The sequence below is a fragment of the Tenrec ecaudatus genome, chromosome 1 (assembly GCF_050624435.1).
Source record: "Tenrec ecaudatus isolate mTenEca1 chromosome 1, mTenEca1.hap1, whole genome shotgun sequence".
In the NCBI taxonomy this organism is placed as follows: Eukaryota; Metazoa; Chordata; class Mammalia; order Afrosoricida; family Tenrecidae; genus Tenrec; species Tenrec ecaudatus.
This window is the reverse complement of record NC_134530.1, coordinates 80,563,979-80,583,542: the sequence shown is the minus strand read 5'-3', so window position 1 is coordinate 80,583,542 and position 19,564 is coordinate 80,563,979. Positions and strand designations below refer to the sequence as shown.

General features: G+C 45.7%; 1 protein-coding gene across 2 annotated transcripts in view; it reads left to right on the top strand.

Annotated features, from left to right (window-relative positions):
- The first annotated feature begins 594 nt into the window (after window positions 1–594).
- Window positions 595–19,564, top strand: part of USP24 (ubiquitin specific peptidase 24) — a 126,013-nt gene continuing 107,043 nt past the window's right edge. For both annotated transcript variants that reach the window (XM_075556713.1, XM_075556706.1), the window contains exon 1: window positions 595–1,136. In XM_075556713.1, the coding sequence (XP_075412828.1) occupies window positions 804–1,136 (333 nt within the window). In that variant the 5' untranslated portion in view covers window positions 595–803. The remainder of the gene's footprint in view (window positions 1,137–19,564) is intronic.

The window sequence follows — 19,564 nt, the reverse complement described above, 5'->3', positions numbered from 1 at the left end:
GTGTGTGTGTGTGTGTGTGTGAATTTCAGCTCCAATGGGAACGCGTTTCTGGCGCTCTGGAGGTGCACGGCAGGCCGCATGCTGCGTGAACGTCCGGCAGTTAGAGGTGAATTCGCTTCAGGATGGGGTGCATTCCGGGTCCCCGTGGGCAAGTCTCGGAGAAGGACGCCAATTGGGGCTCGGAGGCGGTTCGGGGGTGGGATGGCAGCGGAGGGGACGGCCATCTGGCCGGGGAAGGCTCCGTGCGGCTCGGGGTATTTCGGGGAGCCTCCGGCCCCTCCCGCTCCGGGGGAACCTGTTGCAGAGAGGCGGGCGGGCGGCGGGGACAGCCCGGAGCCCTCCCTCGCCTCCGAGCCGGGGCCTCGCGGCGCAGCGCGGTCGCCTAGCGACGTTCCCCGGGCGGCCCCGCCCCTCGCGCTTTGACGTGCATAAAAAGAGAGGCCGGCGGAGAGCGCCCCCCCGCCCCCGGGGCGGACGTCGAGCGGCGCGGCGGCGCGGGCAGCTTCCGGGCGCGGCGGCGCGGCCCGGGCCGCGGGAGGAGGCGCAGGGGGAGGAGGAGGAGGAGGCGGGAGGAGGGCCGAGGGAGGAGGGAGGAGGCCAACATGGCGGCGCGCAGGGCTGGGCCGGGCCGCCGCCGCGCCTGAGCGCCCCACCGCCCCAGCTCGGCTCGCGGCGCCCACGCCCGCGCCCGGCCTGGCCCCGCGGCTGCGGAGCGCGCAGGGCAGGAGCGAGGAGGCCGCGCCGCGAGGCCCGCGACCCGCCGCTTCGCCGCCCGCCGCCGGCGCGGCGCGGAGGCCCGAACCATGGAATCCGAGGAGGAGCAGCACATGACCACGCTGCTGTGCATGGGCTTCTCGGACCCCGCCACCATCCGCAAGGCCCTGCGCCTGGCCAAGAACGACATCAACGAGGCCGTGGCGCTGCTCACCAACGAGCGGCCCGGCCTCGACTACGGCGGCTACGAGCCCATGGACAGCGGCGGCGGCCCCGGCCCCGGTCCCGGCGGCGGCCCGCGGGGCGACGGCGGCGGCGACGGCGGCCCCGGCCCGGGCCCCGGCCCCTCCCGCGGCGGGAGCACCGGCGGCGGCGGCGGCTTCGACCCCCCGCCCGCCTACCACGAGGTGGTGGACGCGGAGGTGAGGAGGGCCACCCGTGACCCTTACGGGAGAGGCCGCTGGGGGGAGTCCGTGGGGCGGGGACACACCCTGCCGGGCCCGCGCGTGGACAGCACCGGGCAGGGGTCGTCCAGTGGACAGGCGGGCGCACACGGGCGGCCCAGGCCTGAGTCGGGTTCAGGGGTCATGTGAGGGAGAGACGACTGAGCCCCGAAGAAGAGGTCCGAGCGGGAGTGTAGGTAGGGTGGGGAGCCGGACGACCGGGTGCGGGGGGTGCCCACGGCTGGGGGCCCCGTGCTCTCGGGGAGCTGGCTGTGGTCTGGGTCTGGATGCGGCAGAGGAGGTGTGGACCGACTTGACCCTGGCGTGCGTTGGGGATGGTGGTGGAGGGGGTCAGATTTGGAGGTAGTTTTAAGAGACTCGGGCCCGGGCTTTTGTGAGCGCTGGGTGTCACGGAAGGAAGGGGGCGGCCCCGGGTTCACAGTGGCAATAAGAGGGCTGGATGGACCCTTCAGAGTGGTGGCCTTGGCCGCGGGGAGGAGGCTTGCCTGACCACAATGGGGGCTTGGATGGTAGCAAGGATCAGAGAGAGGGGACTTTGGGCTGGGTAGAAAATAGAGGGTCTCTCTCCGCAGTGGCCAGGAGTGATTGGAATTGATATAAGGTGGGGGAAGGGGTTCAATCTGCAATAACGTCTGGTTTGAGGGAGGGGGAGGGGGCTTTAACAAGGTCAAGTGTTACACACCTTGGGAATTGGACTGGGAGAGAGATTAGGGGCAGGAGTCCGGAGCAGTGGTGGAATTGAAATTGGAGGGAGAAGCTGGGACTTAATCTGGTAAAGTTAGGAATGTGGGAAAACTAGTCAGGTGAAAGGGGATTTTGGGTGGTACTGGGGGTGATATCAGGGACCCTGGTGGCGTAGTGGTGACCCGTTCGGCTATTAATCACAGCCAGTTTAAAACCACCAGCCGCTGTGCGGGAGCAAGGTGAGGCTTTCTACTCTTGTAAAAACGTACGGTCTTGGAAAGCTATGGGAGCCGCTCCACCCTGTCCTATTGGGTCGCTGTGAGTGGGAATGGATTCAGTGGCAGTGAGTTTGGTGTGGGGGTGGGGGTGGGGGAGCGGATATGCAGAGGGATAGGAAACAGGGTCTGAGAGAAATGAAAGTGGACAAAGTGTGATCTAGGCTTCCATGGAGACAGGCCTGTCGAGTTTGGGACGTGAGCAGACAACACTGGAAGCAAACAGGTGTGTGTGTTTTTTCTCTACAGTAATAAAGGAAAAAAGAATGGCAGCTTGCAGCACACATTTTGGTCAGATTCGTTGATTGGGACCCCTAGAGCAGCTAGGCCTGGTGGCAGAGGGAGGGGCACAGATCTGTGAGTTACTGTGTTTGTGTTTTTAAGTAGGCATATGAATTTGGATAAGAAGCCCTGATGACATAATGCCATCAAGTTCTCAACCTTCCTAATGCCGTGAATACAGTTCCTCATGTTGTGGTGACCCCCCCCCCCAACCATAAAATTATTTTCGTTGCTACTTCATAACTGTAATTTTGCTACTGTTACAAATCGGGCGACCCCTGTGAAAGGGTCGTTCTACCCCCAAAGGGGTCCTGACTCACAGGTTGAGAACGGCTGGCATAGTGGATCCTTGCACTGCTACCCACAAGGTTGTAGATTCAAACCCACCTGTCTGTCTGTGGGAGAAAGATGAGGTTTTCTGCTCCTGAAAAGATTTATAGCCTCGGAAGCACACTGAGGCAGTTCTAGGGTGCTTTGTATGGCCACTAGTAGTCAGAATCAACTTGATGGCTGTGAGTTTGGTGGTTTGGGTGTGCATTTGGATAATTCTTAATGAAGTTGCCTTTTCTATACTTTTAAAACATACATACTTTTGCAGCAGTTGCTCTGGCAAAAGGGGCTTGAGAAAAAGTCACTTCCACAAACAACAACAACAAAATCGTTCCGAAACCCTCATAGGATTGTGCTGGACTCCAGATTGTCAAATAACTTGATAGATTACTATTATCCAGTAACTCAACTGTGCCATTAAATAGCCCATAGACGTAAGGATGGATATTCCTAGTTTGGCTTTTTTTTTTTTTTTTAATTCCAAAGTAGTTAGCTAACAACTCTTGGTGGCACACAGGAGCCCTGGTAGTGTAGTGGTTATGTGTTGAGCTGCTGACTGCAAGGTCAGCAGTTCAAATCCACTGGCTGCTTGAAAAAGACAGGGCTTTCTACTGCTGTACATAGAGTTACAGTCTTGGAAACCTGTAGGGACAGTTCTGCCTTCTCCTACAGGGCCACTAGGAGTCAGAATCACCCAGGTGGCAGTTAGTTCTTGTTAATGCTTTGGCTCAGGGTTAATGTGTGGGCTACTAACTTACTGAAAGGGTGAAGGTTCAGAGTCCCCCAGAGCCTCAGTGGTAGAAAGGGCTGGTGATCTAGTGAAAAGTCATCCACTGGCAGCCTTTGAAGCTGTCAGCACAGTTCTGCTCTGTCACCTCTAGGGGCCCTACGAGTTGAAAAGGGAGTCCACTGCAAATGTCTGTGTTCGCCAGTCACTTCCAGAAAAGAGCTTCTCTCTTTTCCAGTCCCCATCCTACCCACCTCCCCCGTTCCTTCTTTTGACCCAGTTTTGAAATCTAGAAGAAAGCCTTTTGCTTTTTCTAAAAGTGTTTGAATAGACTACAAAAGCTCAATGTACCTTCATCATGTGAGAAATTTTACCCTCCCTTTCTTCCTATTATCACACCTTTTTAGTTCCTATTAAATTACAATGCAAAAATATTTCAAATTTTGCTTACATTAGCTTGGGGCGAACATTAATGCTGGTCAATGTTGCCTGCACGTGTAAGGGCTGTACACAGAATCGGGAACGGTTTCTTTTGACACGGATGGTAGGCCGAGGTCAGTGCTTTCGGGGATTAGAAGGTTTTGAGGAAGCACTTTATCCATGCCTCTTGATCTGTGGGTTTGGCCAACGGGAGGCTGAACCGCTAACGTTTGATGGCCCAGGGGACTGGGGCTACCTGATCCATGAAGCACATTGGCAAGACGTGCAGGCAGGCACTTTGCTGACACACAGGAGCTTATTGAAAGTGCTTGTTAAAAAAGCAAAACACCACCAAGGACTGGACTAGGTATCCGTTAGACTTCACTTTGTGGGAGAATCACTATCAACAGGATCTGCCAAGGCTAGTTTCTTTGAGGTGGAGGTTGAATTTATCTTCTCTCTTGTGACCTTTTCGCCAATTCCATGGCACATTCTACTCTGCTGCATTTGATAATCCTCCCAATGGCCACACGGCACTTAGAGCACACACACAGTTGCAGGGTTACCATTTGGAATCAGGATGAGGAAGCATGTAGGCATTCTCACTTCCTCTGTGAAAGACAGCTCTCCTGGCTCCTCTGCACCCCCTGAGGACAATAGGCTTCTCTCTTGGCCCTTGGCCCAGTCCTGCCCTGTTGGGCAAGTGTTACAAAATTCCTTAGTGCCTCTGATAAGTGCCCAGAGGCACTCCCCTCTGCCAGGAAGCCGCCTGCTCAAAAGCTCACAGCTCTCTCGCCCATGCCCATGGGTCAGTAGAATCGGGGGAGCCACTGAATCTGTGGGCTGGAAAGGCTACTGTGTCTTCTCGTGATGGTCCGGAGGTCCTGTTCTCTGCCTCCTGGGATGGCAAGACCACCATACACACCTTATTGGCCCAGCCCCCACCCCCACCAGGAGCCCATAAACTTTATTTGCACTCTTGGGCTGTCCAACCTGCTTGGTGGGCCACACACACTCATTTGCATATCCGCGTGGGAATGCGAGATTGTTAGGTAGTTGGCTATACCAGTGTTTAGCCCAGTTTGTGCCTCTGTGTGGTTTTAGAGACCTTGTTGCTTGCCACCCGCATAGCTGCTGGGAAACAGTCCTTTGATCTTGGGAAAGAGAGACAGATCTTAATTATTGTGGATCTGCAGGTGGGTCAGGCCATCTCTTAGATGCGTTGTACTTTTTATCTGAGATGGGTAACAGTGACTTTGGAGATCTGTTTAGTTAGTTGTGGCAGAGGCTTAACTTGGAGCCCAGATCTCCGTGACTTCAAACCACTGACCCGTGCACTCTGCTCTACTCATGGTTGTAGGATGTATTCATTTGGTAGCCATATGGATCTCACACACACGGGAGAGAGAGATTTTGAGGCTACTGCCCAAGCGTAGGGCTGTTATTTTGAGTACTGAATCAAGGCTTTAGAAATAGGATAACGGGTAGAATAAAAGGTGAATCGTTGAGTTTGAAAGTAGAAGACTAGATGTTGATAATGTGTTCAGTTCCCTTGTTTCACACATGCAGCGTTTAGACACGGAAGGAAGTGGCTGTTCTCAGTAAATGGGAGAGTTGGGGCTTTCCCCTGAATCCAGTGCCCTTTTTCCTACTGGCTGCCTCACAAAGGAACGTGGAATGGGGCTCCATAATGGGTTAAAGGGGATGAAGAAATGAGAAGTATTTTAAGCAAACTGGGTGAAGGTTTTCAGTTATTATATAACTTGTTAGTTCTTTAAAAAAAATTTTAAAGACCTAGTTTTAAATTCTATAAATTTCTATTTGCTACATAGGAGATGTTTTGTTCTATTGCCTTCTACAAATGTCAGGAGCACACCAGCTAAAATCTAATTGGTTAGGGAAGGGAAAATGATTCCTTTTCTTGTTTACTTCTCATGTGGGACAAGCAAGATCCTCCCATTCTGTGAACAGGCAGTCTTTCTCTGGCCCAGGCACTGGGAGTCCAGTAGTCCAGTAGTGAACAGAACAGGGCGGCTGCTTTCTAGTGGCTCGTCCAAGCCTCTCATTTTACATGAAGTGACTTACCTCCCAAGGTCATGTCGCTACTTAGGTAAATCAGTTTAGTAATTTGGGGCCCTGTTATAATTAACATCTGGCTTAAAATTTGGACATTAAAGTCCTTGGCTTCTAGTTCAGCAGAAGCAAGGACAATCAAGCAAAGTCCACTGAATTGTGGCAAATCCCCTCACCTCTGTAACACCCTCTAGTATATTATAGGTATTGCTCAGTGGAAAAGTTGTATTAGGGTGTTACTGATATCTCCAGGGGTCTCCGAGAAGCGATCTTGTTTTTGAGTGGAGTAGTATTACCTCAAAACCATTCTATCATTAAGGGGGTGAGAGCTCACTGCTGCTCTAAATATCTTATCCCGATGTGTAACACCCCACGGGCAGAAGCCGTCACTGCTTCTGAAGTGGCTAATGCACACCACTCTGGGTACTACTGTGTGCTCTGCCCCTGCCGGTATGGTATGCCCTGCCTGGAGATCCAGCAGGTTTGTGAGTCCACCTCAGAGTTCCAGAGAAATCAGAGCCAGCTACCTTTTGGGTATCTTAAAAAATTTGAACAATGCTAAATGGAGCAACTCATCTTTTTCTTTTGGCTTCACAACACATGAAAATGGAATACTTTTTTGCAAATAAGTGTCACATTAACTGAGAAAGTATGTCTTTAATGATCTGTCTACTCTGGAGCATTAAATAATTGCCGAGAGCAACAAATTAACACTAACAAATATTGTGAAGTCTTTCGTTTCCATTTTAATATGGACATTCCTTTTGGGGGGCATTTTGCTAGAAGGGTCTGCAAGATTTCACCTCTGTTTTTGTTTTAAGGGCCACAAAGTTGGTCTTGTTGCAGTATATCTTAGTTACTTCAAACTCGTATTAATTTGTACTTGCCCTATGTCTCCCTCATTTTGGGTGGGTGGGGTGACAGTTATAAGTGAATTAAAATTTATATAAGGTCTTCATGAGTCTGAATTGACTTAAATGCAGTGTTTTTAAAATTAGTGATTAGCCTGTAGTTTGTGATTCACTGTGGTTTGGTAAGCTAGGCGGGTGAGGGGGCACAGGAAACAAAATATTCAACCTTATAATTCTGTAAAATGAATTGAAAGTAGATGCAATTAAAGGGCAAATCTAAAATCAGCATAGTGTGAGAATTTTGTTATACTCCAATACAGTATATGCTTCTCCTTGGGAAACTAGGCCTGTGAGTTCATCCAAAAGCTGGATTCTCATCTTATAATTGCATGGCTATTTGCTGTTAGAGTGAGTGTAATTTGGCATGGAGGAAGTATCTTGTGTGTGTCCAAGTGTATAGTTGGAATGAAATCATAATAGGTAGTGGCGGTTTTATATAGCATAATACTGTTTAATTTTAAAAACCAATCACAGTATTAGAAACCTAAATGTGTTAATATTTAACAATGGGAAGAGAGTCTTCAACCCTAATTAATACAACCTACATAGCAGATATTCACTGTTTACGTATTTTTGGTTACTGTGTAAATACTATATAACATTTTAAAAAATCCAAATCTGAGTGCAAGGTAAAAAAAAATCCATTATAATAAAAACTATTATGTTTAGAAATAGTTAGTAGAATGTGGTTTTACATGTCTGGAATTGTTTTCCAGGAAAGTTTTCACATTTGAGACACCCAAGAGATGTCAGGATAAACACATAACTACATAAGATTGAATTATTTCAGAGCACCCATAGAATTAATTAATCCACTAATGTGCATGTGTTCTGCTCCTGTGTGTTTTAAAAAATAAAACTCTAATAAATTTTAATACTGGTTTCCTTGTACATTAGAAAGGTTTTATAGGCTAGTTCAAACAAGAGATGCTGAGCTGTCAGAGGCAAACACCTGTGGTGCTCGATGGCACAGGAAGGAACAGGAAAACTTTAAAAGCAGACTCACCTGAAAGAGGCTAGCCATTTTGCAAAGCATGATTGGAAGGATCTTTGCGTTCAGTGCTACACTGAAGAAAGCATTCTTATACTTCCTGGACAGTTAAAGGTCAGATCCCGTGATACCTTTGAGCCAGCTTTTTGTCTAGCTTCCTGTTTGTTTTTTGCTGGAAAGACAAGGAAGGGCTCATAAAGACGCTCCAGACAGCTAGAACCTGTACACAGGAGGACGTTTCAGTCGAGGATGCTTGATTGTGGGGGCGACACAAAATTGTGTTTCACTTTCAGAAGAGTACATGGTTTGTTCTGTTTTGTTTTCCTCACCTTCATTCTAGGGAGCTTTAGTTTCTTTAAAAACATTCCTTATCCTTATTATTACCACAGGGATTTTTATAGTTTCGAATTGTCTTGTTTTTTCCATCACAATTACTGTATAAACTTTTCCTATTAAACTCACCTAGGTAGTAAGGTGGCATTGTTTATTGCTGATCATCCCTGCAGTGAGTTTTTGGCAAAATATTTTTCCCTCCAGTCTAATTATTTAATTTATATATTTTTCCCCAGATGCAATATCTTTTATTTTTAAACGTTTTTTAAGGGGCTCATACAACTCATCACAATTCATACATACATCAGTTGTGTAAAGCACATCTGTACATTCATTGCCCGGCACAATATTGCTTAAAGGTTTTGTTGCCGTGGTGTGTTCACGAGTGCACTTTGCTTTTCCACAGTGAGATGCTCCCACTGCTGGGTGACTGCTATTTTTTCCTTCAGGGTGTGTATATGTTGTGGAAGAAAGTAGAACCTCTTTATAGAGAGAGACGATTGCCTACAGTGCATTAAAGGACTGCGGCTGCAGATTTGATGCGTTTTTAACTCACTATGAAAATAAGAGACAGCAAGTAAAGGTGAAGTTTAATTTTGATCCTCTTTTCAGAAGTTAAAAATGTTTCAGCCATGACACCCAGGTCTCTAAGATTTGACTTCTCTTGTGGAGAGAAATAACATCTTAGTATTCACTAAAGTCAGCTCACTTCAGAGATAAGCGTTGTTCAGTCTGCAGCTTGCTGACCTATAGCATCTAGCCAGTTATTTACATTGTGAAATTTGATTGTCATTATTTGATATACTTTTATGCTTAAATTTAAGGTGTTTGTGTTAGAAACATTTTCTAAAATACTGACTTAGTAAATAACCTATATTATCAGTAAGCTTCCACAGGGTTTCTGAAATGAAAATCTTTCTCAGAAAGACTTGTTGGTAGGTGTTTTTCTTGCTAAGACTGTTTACTTCCCTTTAGGAACGTGGCTTTTCATCAATGGTTTAACTTTTGTTCCCTTCAGTGTATCATTTCTATATTATCAGATCTTGGCTTTAGGTTGACTTACTCTGTGAAACTTATACCGTAGTTGGAAATCTACAGTGGTATCGATTTGAAATGTATTTCAGGTTCTAGAAAATGTGAAGGTACTCTGTACTGTGAACGGCATCACCATTGTGAGTTGTCTAAGTTACCCTAGGCTCCTTACTTAAAGTATTAATCTAACATGGTTTTCATTTTGTTAGGTGTGTGAGACTTGACATCTGTGACTCTCCCTACCCCACACTTTGTCTTGTGACATTTAGTGTGTTGCAGACCAGTTAATCAGTTGTACATTCCACAACTCATCAAACCTTCCATTCTCTTGCCATGTTTCCATCATATTTTGCCCAACTCTCTCTTCTTTCTAGCCTGCAACTTCCTCTTCCTTGCCTGCCCCACTCCTGGTAACCATCAAAGTCTGTTTCTGCCTGTGTGAAAACCTGTTCTTGATTTTTTTTTGTAACTGATTTCATTGACTTATTTCACTTAGGATACTGCCCTCTAGTTTCACCCATGTCGTGAGGTGTTTCACAGAGTAATTGTTACTTTTGTTGTGTAATATTCTCTTGTCTATGAACCATGGTTTGTGTATCCATTCTACCATCAGTGGACATTCAGATTGTTTCTTCCTGCAACTGCGAATAGTGCTGCAATGAACATGGGTGTGTAGACCCCAGTCTCCACTATTACACCTCTGCTTTGTCCATCTCCCTTTGCTGATAGTTTCTGTTTGCTACTCACACGGCACCAGCGTGACCTCTAATATGTGAGTGTTAGTCGTGGGTACCCTGGCTCCAAAACATTTGGTGCTCCTGCATCTCCTGTTCAACTCTGAACTCCTCCTCTCCCTCCTCCCGCTCTTGTGAGCCTCCTTATCCTTCTAGTGTTGGTTTCATAAACCATTTCTCCTTTTGTGATGGACCGACTTCTCCCAGCATCATGTTCCCCAGGCCCATCCACCTGGGAGGTGCTTGGGGGTTTCCTGTTGTTTTCAGTGCTGGCCTATCCCTTGCAGGTAGGTGCCGTGGGCTTCCCAGCTTTCACTCCCACCTGTGCCCCCAGCATCCCACTACCTGGCTAACTCCAGTTCCTTTTTCAAGGTTTGCTCAATTGCCTTTCACTTCTCTTTAAAAGTACCCTTGTCTCCCACCACCACATTCTCCTCCTGCTTTTTGTATGTGTGCCAAAATTAAAGCATTAAAAAAAAAAGTTTGCATATGGCAGTTTCTCTTCCCCATTAGAGTTGAAGCTCGGGACTTTATATTATCTCTCTGCCTTTAGTACTTCTGGTTTTCAGTAATATTTGACTCAGTAGACAAATTACTGAATGGATGGATGGAACGAAAATCTTCAATGAAATAAAAATGACATTTGAACAGTGTGAAATTAGGGTGTTGGGACTTAAAAGTCTGTTCAGGAGCTCTTGCTGGCTAGCTGTGTATGTATTATTAGGCAAGGTTGTTTGTCTCTTTGCACCTCAGTTTTTTTCATCTGTAATATAGGGGTTTGGGGCTAGTGCATGTATGGTTACTTTTTTTATTAATCACTTTATTGGGGCTCGTACAACTCTTATCACATTCCATACATACAGCCATTGTGTCAAGCACATTTGTATATTTGTTGCCATCATCATTCCCAAAATGTTTGCTTTCTGCTTGAGCCCTTGGCATCAGCTCCTCATTTTTCCCCTCCCTCCCCGCTCCCCCTTCCATCATGAACCCTTGATAATGTATAAATGATTATTTTGTGTGGTTGCTTATTTTTAATTCAGTGGAATTTCTAATTCCTCCTTCGGCTCTTTGGACCTTCCCCTTTTCTGCAATCCGCCCCACCCCGTCCCGTCTCAGTCTGGTGGCATTTTGCCTTGTGAATTCTGTTTAACATGTTTGTTTCTCTCATATTAATGCGTCAAGAAGCCCAAGGACATCATTATGCTTCTGTATAACTGTGGTTTGTGTTTCGATTGGTAATCTTTAGGTTACCTGCAGGTTTTTGGAGACTCGCAACTTTGTGACTATTTTTAAGACTGCCACCCCTCTTGAGCATTTTTTTTTAACGATTAAAGGGACTGGACTGGACTGGACAGGCGCGCACAAAAATCACAGACTTGTTGGTACTCTACACAGTCTCATTGGGTCTTAACAAGGCTCCTACTCGACTGCATACTTATCACTTTCTTTATGTTTCACATGTCTAGTCCGACAATTTTAAGAGGGTGGGGCTGCTAGTTCTGGTATTTTTATTAAATGGAAATTGAAAAGTTCTACAGATCAAAACCTCTAGATTCATATTAAATAATGATGCAGATCAAATTCCAATGCTAAAAACAGGCATTGAATTGAAAATAGAGTCATGAATGGTTCATAGTTCCTTTAATGAAAATCAGCATCCATTCAATGCATTGGTATTTTTTCACGTGTGGTAGGTTCTGATTTAGGGGTAGGAATACCTGAAAGTGCCCTTTCTGTATGACAGCTTCGAGATTAGTGGATTTCTTCTGGTCTAACCCTAAAAACAAGACAGGATGGTGCAATCAATGACATGGGGCCTATACCTGACCTCCACGAGCCATGGGGACATTCTGACCAATTGTTCCTCCCAAAGCACTCTTATTTTTATGCTAGGTTCCTTAATTCATTGCAGGGGATACACAGAACTCAGGAAATACTCATGATTAAGGGGGGGTTATCAGGGAAGTGAATAGGTTACCGCAAGTCAGGATCAGCTAACAATAAGGATACATCCAATCATTGGTCCACAGCAACACTGCTTCTCAGCCAGCAGTCAAATCTCTCTCTATTCCTTAGTTTCTGAGCCACATGGTCCCTTAGCCTTTTCCTCTAGGGACCATGAAGCCACCCCACCTGTCACTTGGTCCCACATTTCCAGTCTCAGGCCAGATAAGAAGGGGCCCCACAGTCTCAGGGCTGCTCCTCTGAGTCTCCATGCCACAGTCTGATGCCTCTGGTCCTGTGGCTTCCACCGCTTCAGACAGAGCTCTTGAACGTGCTCCTCCAGGCTCCTGCTGCTGCTTCATAAATGGTCCATCTTTATAGGCAGGGTTGGGGTGGTAACAAAAACTGACCATTCCCCCGTTAGTGTTACACATTGTTATTTCCCTGGTACCACTCAATCATGTGGGACTTACAAAGACTGAAGTTGAAGAGTCATATTAGAAAGTTCATTCCACCACCGATGGAGCCTACCCAGAGGCACCCCGTGGTAAGAAAGGGCTGGCGATCAACTGAGGATCAGCTATTACAAACCCCCGTGGGGCACAGCTCTACTCTGACACACATGTGGCTGCCAGGAATCGGAGTAAATTCAAGGACAATTGGTTTTTAAATCTAATTATATATTCTCATTTAGAAACTAGAGGCCTTGAAGAGTTGTGGCTTCAGTATAAAAGAGTTTAGATCTATCAAAAGCCCTTGAATAGTCCCTCAAGAATTTTTGTGGTGTAATTTGATCCATCATGCTAACCATTGCCAGAAAGTCAAGCGCTGTTTCTTTCAAGTGATAGTTTTTAGTGTCATAGAAGGTACGGGACTTGTTTGCTTGTTAGAGTTTTAGTATTTGTAGGCTCTATGATTCTCTCAACCAGAGGATCTTTTAATAATGGTGCTAATTCTATTAAATGTCATTATGTTTTGTCTTGAAAGCTTGAATTGTATGCGTTCTTCCTAGAGCAGAGAGATTGCTATAGGAGTGTCTCTTCTTTCAGGCTGAAGATCTCTTATAATTGTGGGTAATACAAAATGAAGGATGTTTCAAAACTACAGGAGTTGTGTTCAGGTTAGAAAGACTTATGATAGTGGGAGGGAGGCATTCATGATTTGGTAGAATCCTTACCATCTTTGGGTGACACCTGGGTTCATATCCCAACCACTCACTGCCTGTCAGTGGAGGCGTGCATGCTGCTGCCATGCTGAATGCTTTCAGTGGTGTTTCCATTCTGAGGTGCACTCAGTCCTTTTCTACAGAGGAGATTTCACTCAGGCTTAGGCCAGCAGAGGCCCTGGTGGCACTGTGGGCTAGGTGTGGGGCTGCTAGCACTGCTCCTGTAAAGATTGACAGTCTCAGAAACCATGCACAGGCTTGGCTCGATGGCAGCACATTTCGGTTTATGGTTGGCAAAGACAGGTAACCAACATCCTTCCTACTACTGTGTTTCAGCTGACTCTTTTACCTATCTTTCTTGTGGCATTAAGTAAGACTACTAACATACTCATGCCTTGTTACTAATGTTTGAGGAGTATCATTTTCCTATTCAGTCAGGGAAACATTTGTAGATCCCAGCAGTGTGCAGTCTGCATCCACTGGGCACGGGGATGGCCCAGGACCTTAGTCTTCCTCTTTTCCCTTGTGCCCGGAGTGACCGTGAGTGGAAGCCTAACTCCACAGTGGCTAATGATAGTGGGACTAGCAGCAGACATGTCAATGAAAACATTTGGAATCCCTAGTCCACTAGTGGTTTTGCTTTATTCTGCTGAAGAATACATTTCTCAAAAAAAGTTTTGTGACTGTCAGACATTTTCACTTTGTGAGTTCCTTTTCTTGAAGTCTTTCATATTGAAATGTTTTGGTGGGGGCGTAGGTAGCCACAGATTGTCGTATTTCATTAGTGATGAGTAAGGTCTTTTACCAAAGGGCTGTAAAAAGTTCATGGAAAGGGGAAATGAAAAGCTAATGGAATTTGTCCAGGAACTTTTTGGAGCCCCCTTATACATATTGTATTTGACTTTTGAGAAAATGCCAGGGATCTGTTGAGCAACCAGTGCTGTCAATGTTGAAACTGCCAATAACCACAGCAAGCAAGTATTGGAAACCTGGACCATTAAAAAACCATTTAATGACATAGGTAGAGACTCTGTGATTGTCGAGTCCCATTTGCCTTTCGTCACACTGTGGCAAAGGAATCCCAGGCATTTGTTAAAGGAACCAAAGATCAGAACCAGCGACACCTTATAAAACAGAAGAACTATTTGTAGAATGGAATGTTTCCTGCCCTCTCCTCCCTAGTCCACCCAGTAAACAATACTCCTAGTTATCAATTTTAAGAGCTGAAGTAAAAAGATCATTTCAGAGCTGGAAAGGACCCTGGAGATCAGGAAGGAAATCAGTCTCTGGTTCCCAAGAAGTATTTTGTGGACCTCTCTGGCCTGTACTGTGGACACAAGGGACTCTTGATTATATATCATCCATTTCAGTCATCACCTTTTCTTTCATTCCCTATCTGTTTGTGATGAGAGAGAGAGTTATAGTTTATCAGCCTTCCCTTCCCCCACTCAAAAAAATGTGGCACAAGACCTCTTCAAAGTATTGCAAAGTGAAGACGTTACTTTGAGGACTAAGGTGTGCCTGAGCCAAGCCATGGTGATTTCAGTTGCCTCATGAGTGTGAAAGTTGGACATTGAATAAGGAAGACCGAAGAAGAATCAATCCATTTGGATTATCCTGCTGGAGAAGAATATTGAGAGTACTATGGACTGCTGAAAGGACAAACCCAATCCGTCTTGGAAGAAGTAGGACCAAGGGTGCTCCTTAGAGGCAAGGATGGCAAGACTTCGTCTTACACACTTTGGACAAAACTGTGAGGAGAGACCAGCCCCTGGAGAAGGACATCATGTCTGGTAAAGTGGAGAGGTGGTGAAAAAGAGGAAGGCCCTCAAGGCTTGAAGGTAAACAAGTGGCCATCTAGCAGGGAAGCAACAAAACCCACATGGAAGAAACACTAGCCTGTGTGATCATGAGGTGTTGACGGGGTCAGGTATCAGGCATCAGAACACCCAAACCAATCATATTGAAGCGAATGAGGCAGGGCAGAGAGGAGACCCAAAGTCCATCTGTGGAAAATTGGACATCCCCTCACAGAAGGGTCGCAAGGAAAGACGAGCCAGCCAGGGTGCCGTACAGCACTAACAAAACACACCATTTCTCTAGTTCTTTGATGTTTCCCCTCTCCCCCCAATCATGAACCCAGTTCTATCTTACAAATCCAGCTAGACTGGAGTATGTACATTGATACAGATAAGAGCTCTCGACACACAGCATCCAGGAGAGAGAAACCCCTGAGGAGACCAATAATGACAGTAGCAATACCATGAGGGTAGGGGAAAGGTGGGGGAGAAATGGGGAACCAAGCACAAGGATTGATGTGTTTATCCTCCCCTCCCACCCCTCACCCCCTGGGACAAACAACATAAACATGGGTGAAGGGAGACAGCAGACATTATAAGATATGAAAATAATAATTGATAATTTATCAAGGGTTCACAGGGGTGGGAGGGTGGGAGAAGGAGGGAAAACGGAGGAACTGATATCAAGGACTCAAGTAGTAAGAAAATTTTTTGAACATGATGGCAACATATGTACAAATGTGCTTGATATAATTGATGTGTGGGTTGTTATAAGAGCCTCCAATAAAATGATTTATTTAAAAAAGAAAGCCCTCAACGAGATGGATGGACAACAGTGACCGCAACAGTGGGCTCAGGCACAGCATGATTGCCAGGCTGGTGCGGGCTGTGCAGTGCTGCATTCTGTTGTACAGAGGGTGCTACGGGTTGGAACCGACTGCATGGCACCTAACAACCACAAAGGTGTTTATCTTGTCTTCTTTATTTTTTAATCATTTTATTAGGGGCTCATACAACTCTTATCAACGTACATACATCAATTGTGTAAAGCACATTTGTGCATTCATTGCCCTCATCATTCTCAGAACATTTGCTCTTTACCTAAGCCCCTGGCATCAGTTCCTCATTTCCCCCTCCCTCCCCACTCCCCCCTCCGTCATGAACCCTTGATAATTTATAAATTATTATTTTGTCTTATCTTGCCCCGTCTAACGTCTCCCTTTACCCACTTTTCTGTTGTCCATCCCCCAGGGAGGAGGTTATATGTAGATCCTTGTAATCGCTGCCTCCCTCCACCCTCCCAGTATCGCCACTCGCACCAGTGGTCCTGAAGGGATCACCCGCCCTGGATTCCCTGTGTTTCCAGTTCCTATCTGTACCAGTGTACATCCTCTGGTCCAGCCAGATTTGTAAGGTAGAATTGAGATCAAGATAGTGGGGGAGGAGAAAGTATTTAGGAACTAGAGGAAAGTTGTATGTTTCATCGTTGCTACCCTAACTGGCTCGTCTCCTTCCCGAGAACCCTCTGTAAGGGGATGTCCATTGGCCTACAGGTGGGCTTTGGGTCTCTACTCCGTACTCCCCACCTCATTCACTATGATATGATTTTTTGTTTTGATTATGCCTGATAACCTGATCCCTTCTACATCTCGTGATCCCACAGGCTGGTGTGCTTCTTCCATGTGGTTTTTTTGCTTCTGAGCTAGATGGTCGCTTGTTTACCTTCAAGCCTTTAAGACCCCCAGAAACTATAGCTTTTGATAGCCAGGTACCATCAGCTTTCTTCGCCTCATTTGCTTATGCACCCATTTGTCTTTAGCAATCATATCAGGGAGGTGAGCACACAATGATAATGATTTTTGTTCTTTGATGCCTGATAACTGATCCCTTTGGCACCTCGTGGTCACGCAGGCTGGTGTGCTTCTTCCATGTGGCTTCTGAACTAGATGGCCGCTTGTTTACCTTCAAGCCTTTTAAGACCCCAGACGCTAGATCTTTTGATAGCTGGGCACCATCAGCTTATGTACCCGTTTTGTCTTCAGCAGTTGTGTCGGGAAGGTAAGTATCATAGAATGCCAACTTAATAGAAGAAAGTATTCTTGCATTGAGGGAGTAATTGAGTGAAGGCCCAATGTCCATCTGCTACCTTAATACTAAAAATGTAAATATATGCACATAGATCTATTTCCCCATTCTCATATATAAATATATTTACATACATACAGCCTTTATTTAGACCTCTATAAATGCCCTTTGCCTCCTAGCTCTTTCCTCTGTTTCCAAAGTTGTTTATCTTGTAGCTTATTTTTTGTTTCCCATTAAGCAATATTTACCAACCAGACCCATTGTGATTGAGCCAAGTTTTACTCATACTACCCCTATTTAAGGGCATATTTTGTAGATTTGAAGTTTAAGCATTTTGAAGTAGAATTTGGAGTGGTGTTCATCTGTCAAAACACTGGCCTTTTTTTGTTGTTGTTGGCGACTCAAAGTGACTGTCCAACAGACCCAACAGTGCGCAGTCCTGTGGTCCATGCCATCCTCACAGTTGTGTGTGATGGGAGCCCATGGTTGTGGCCACTGTGTCCATCCCTCTTTTCCACCACCCTCTGCTTTCCCAAGCATGATGTCCTTCTCTAGGGACTGGTTCCTCCTCATAACATGTCCAAAGTACATGGGATGAAGTCTTGCTATCCTCGCTTCTGAGGAATATTCTGCCTTTGCTTCTTCCAAAATAGATCTGTTTGTTTTTCTGGCAATTCATGGTGTTTTCAATAATTGTCCCTAACACCATAATTCAAATGCATCTATTCTTCCCCAGTCTTCGTTTATTGGGCAGTTTTCACATGCATATGAGACCCTTGAAAATGGCATGGGCTGGGACTGGTGCATAGTCGTCCTCAAACAACTGTTCTCTAGCCCTTTTAATGTTAGGTGCAGCAGATGAGCACAGTGTTACCTATCGTTTTGACTTCTTGACTGCTGCATACATAGGTGCTGGTGGTGGAATCAAGCAAAATGAAATCCTTGACAATTATTTCCCTGTTTTTCATGGTGTTGTCTGTTGGCCAGTGGTGAGGGTTTTTGTATATATTACATTGAAGTACAATCCATACTGAAGGCTGCTGTGTTTGATCTTCATCAGTAAGTGCTTCAAATCATCTTGACTTCCAGCAAGCAAGGTGGTACCATCTGCATATTGATGGCTGTTAGTGAGCCTTCCTTCCATCCTGACGGAGTGTTTTTCACACAATCCAGCATTTAAAATGAACTCCTTAGGATACAGATTGAATAAGTATGGTACAAGGCTGCTCATGTGTATTCCCTTGTTCTGTCCAGATGACCGTGTCTTGGTCTGCACTACAGTTGCCTCTTGGACACAAGGAAGGGTTCTGGAATTTCCAGCTTTTTCACTCTTATCGTTGGTTTGTTATGAGTTACACAGTTGAATGTCTTTTCATAGTTGATAAAATTCAAATACACATCTTTCTGGTATTCTCTACTTGAGCCAAGACCCATCTGACATCAGCAATAGTATCCTTCACGGTTGCAGCGGTACACCCACAGGGACTTCTGGTAGCTCCCTATGGGTGTACGCACCGCTGCAACCATTTTTAAATTACCTTCAGCAAAAATTTATGTGCATGTCATATTAATGAGATTGATTGGTAAACTTCTGCATTATGGTGTATCACCTTTCTTTGGAATGGACACAGCATGAATCAAACACTTGGCTTAGAGTAAATACTGGAATAAGCTGTAATGCTTATTGACTAATTCTTAGAAGATTACCTTTAGAAAACCAAACCACAAACTAGCCTTTTTAATACATGTCAGGTTTTTTCAAGGCCTTGCCTGTGTACCGTCAGTCTCTCCTACATGGCATGCCCTCCTCACTTCTCTTCGTTGGCCACATTGGAACTTGAGTTACACCATAACCCTGTTTGTGTGCCATCAACTTGATCTTTGCACTTGACCCTTTCTCTACTCAGGCTATCTTAACACAGGTGTATGGTTGGCAGAGATAACTATTGAGCATCCTCCTAATTGCACTTCAGCTGACTCTCCTACGGACTTTTCCTTACCCCATGAAATCAAAATGCTAACATATTACATGCACTTCTAATCATGTTTGCAGCATATAATTTGCTAGGGGTTTTCTGTCAGCTTGATACCTTTCATTACCCTTCCTCTCATTCATTCTTGCCCTCCTCCTGGCTATCAGTCCTTTCCTGAACTTACATAGAAAACCATTTCATACCTCTCATGGATAACATTCTGTTGTATTGGAATTATCGTTTTAATTGTCATCCATCCTCAATTGTGGGTCTTAAAAAGACAGGGTCTGGTATTTTGTATTTTCTGAAAGGCCCACTTGATATATATACAGATAAAAAAGCACGCACACACAGTTTAGGTGCCACTGGTTTACAGTGATACTCGATGTGCTATTAGGTGCTGTCGAATTGGTTTTAACTCCCCGGGATTTTCTGTACAACAGACTGGAACTGCCTGGTTCTGTGCCATCCTCACAAGTATTGGTGTAGGTTAAGCCTTTATTGCTGCTACTGTGTCAGTCCATCTCATTGAGGGTCTTCCTGTTTGATTATTATCCCCAAAGCCCCACTGCCATTAAGTCTGTTCATAGTCACCCTTTCGGACAGACTAGAACTGCTCCTTAGG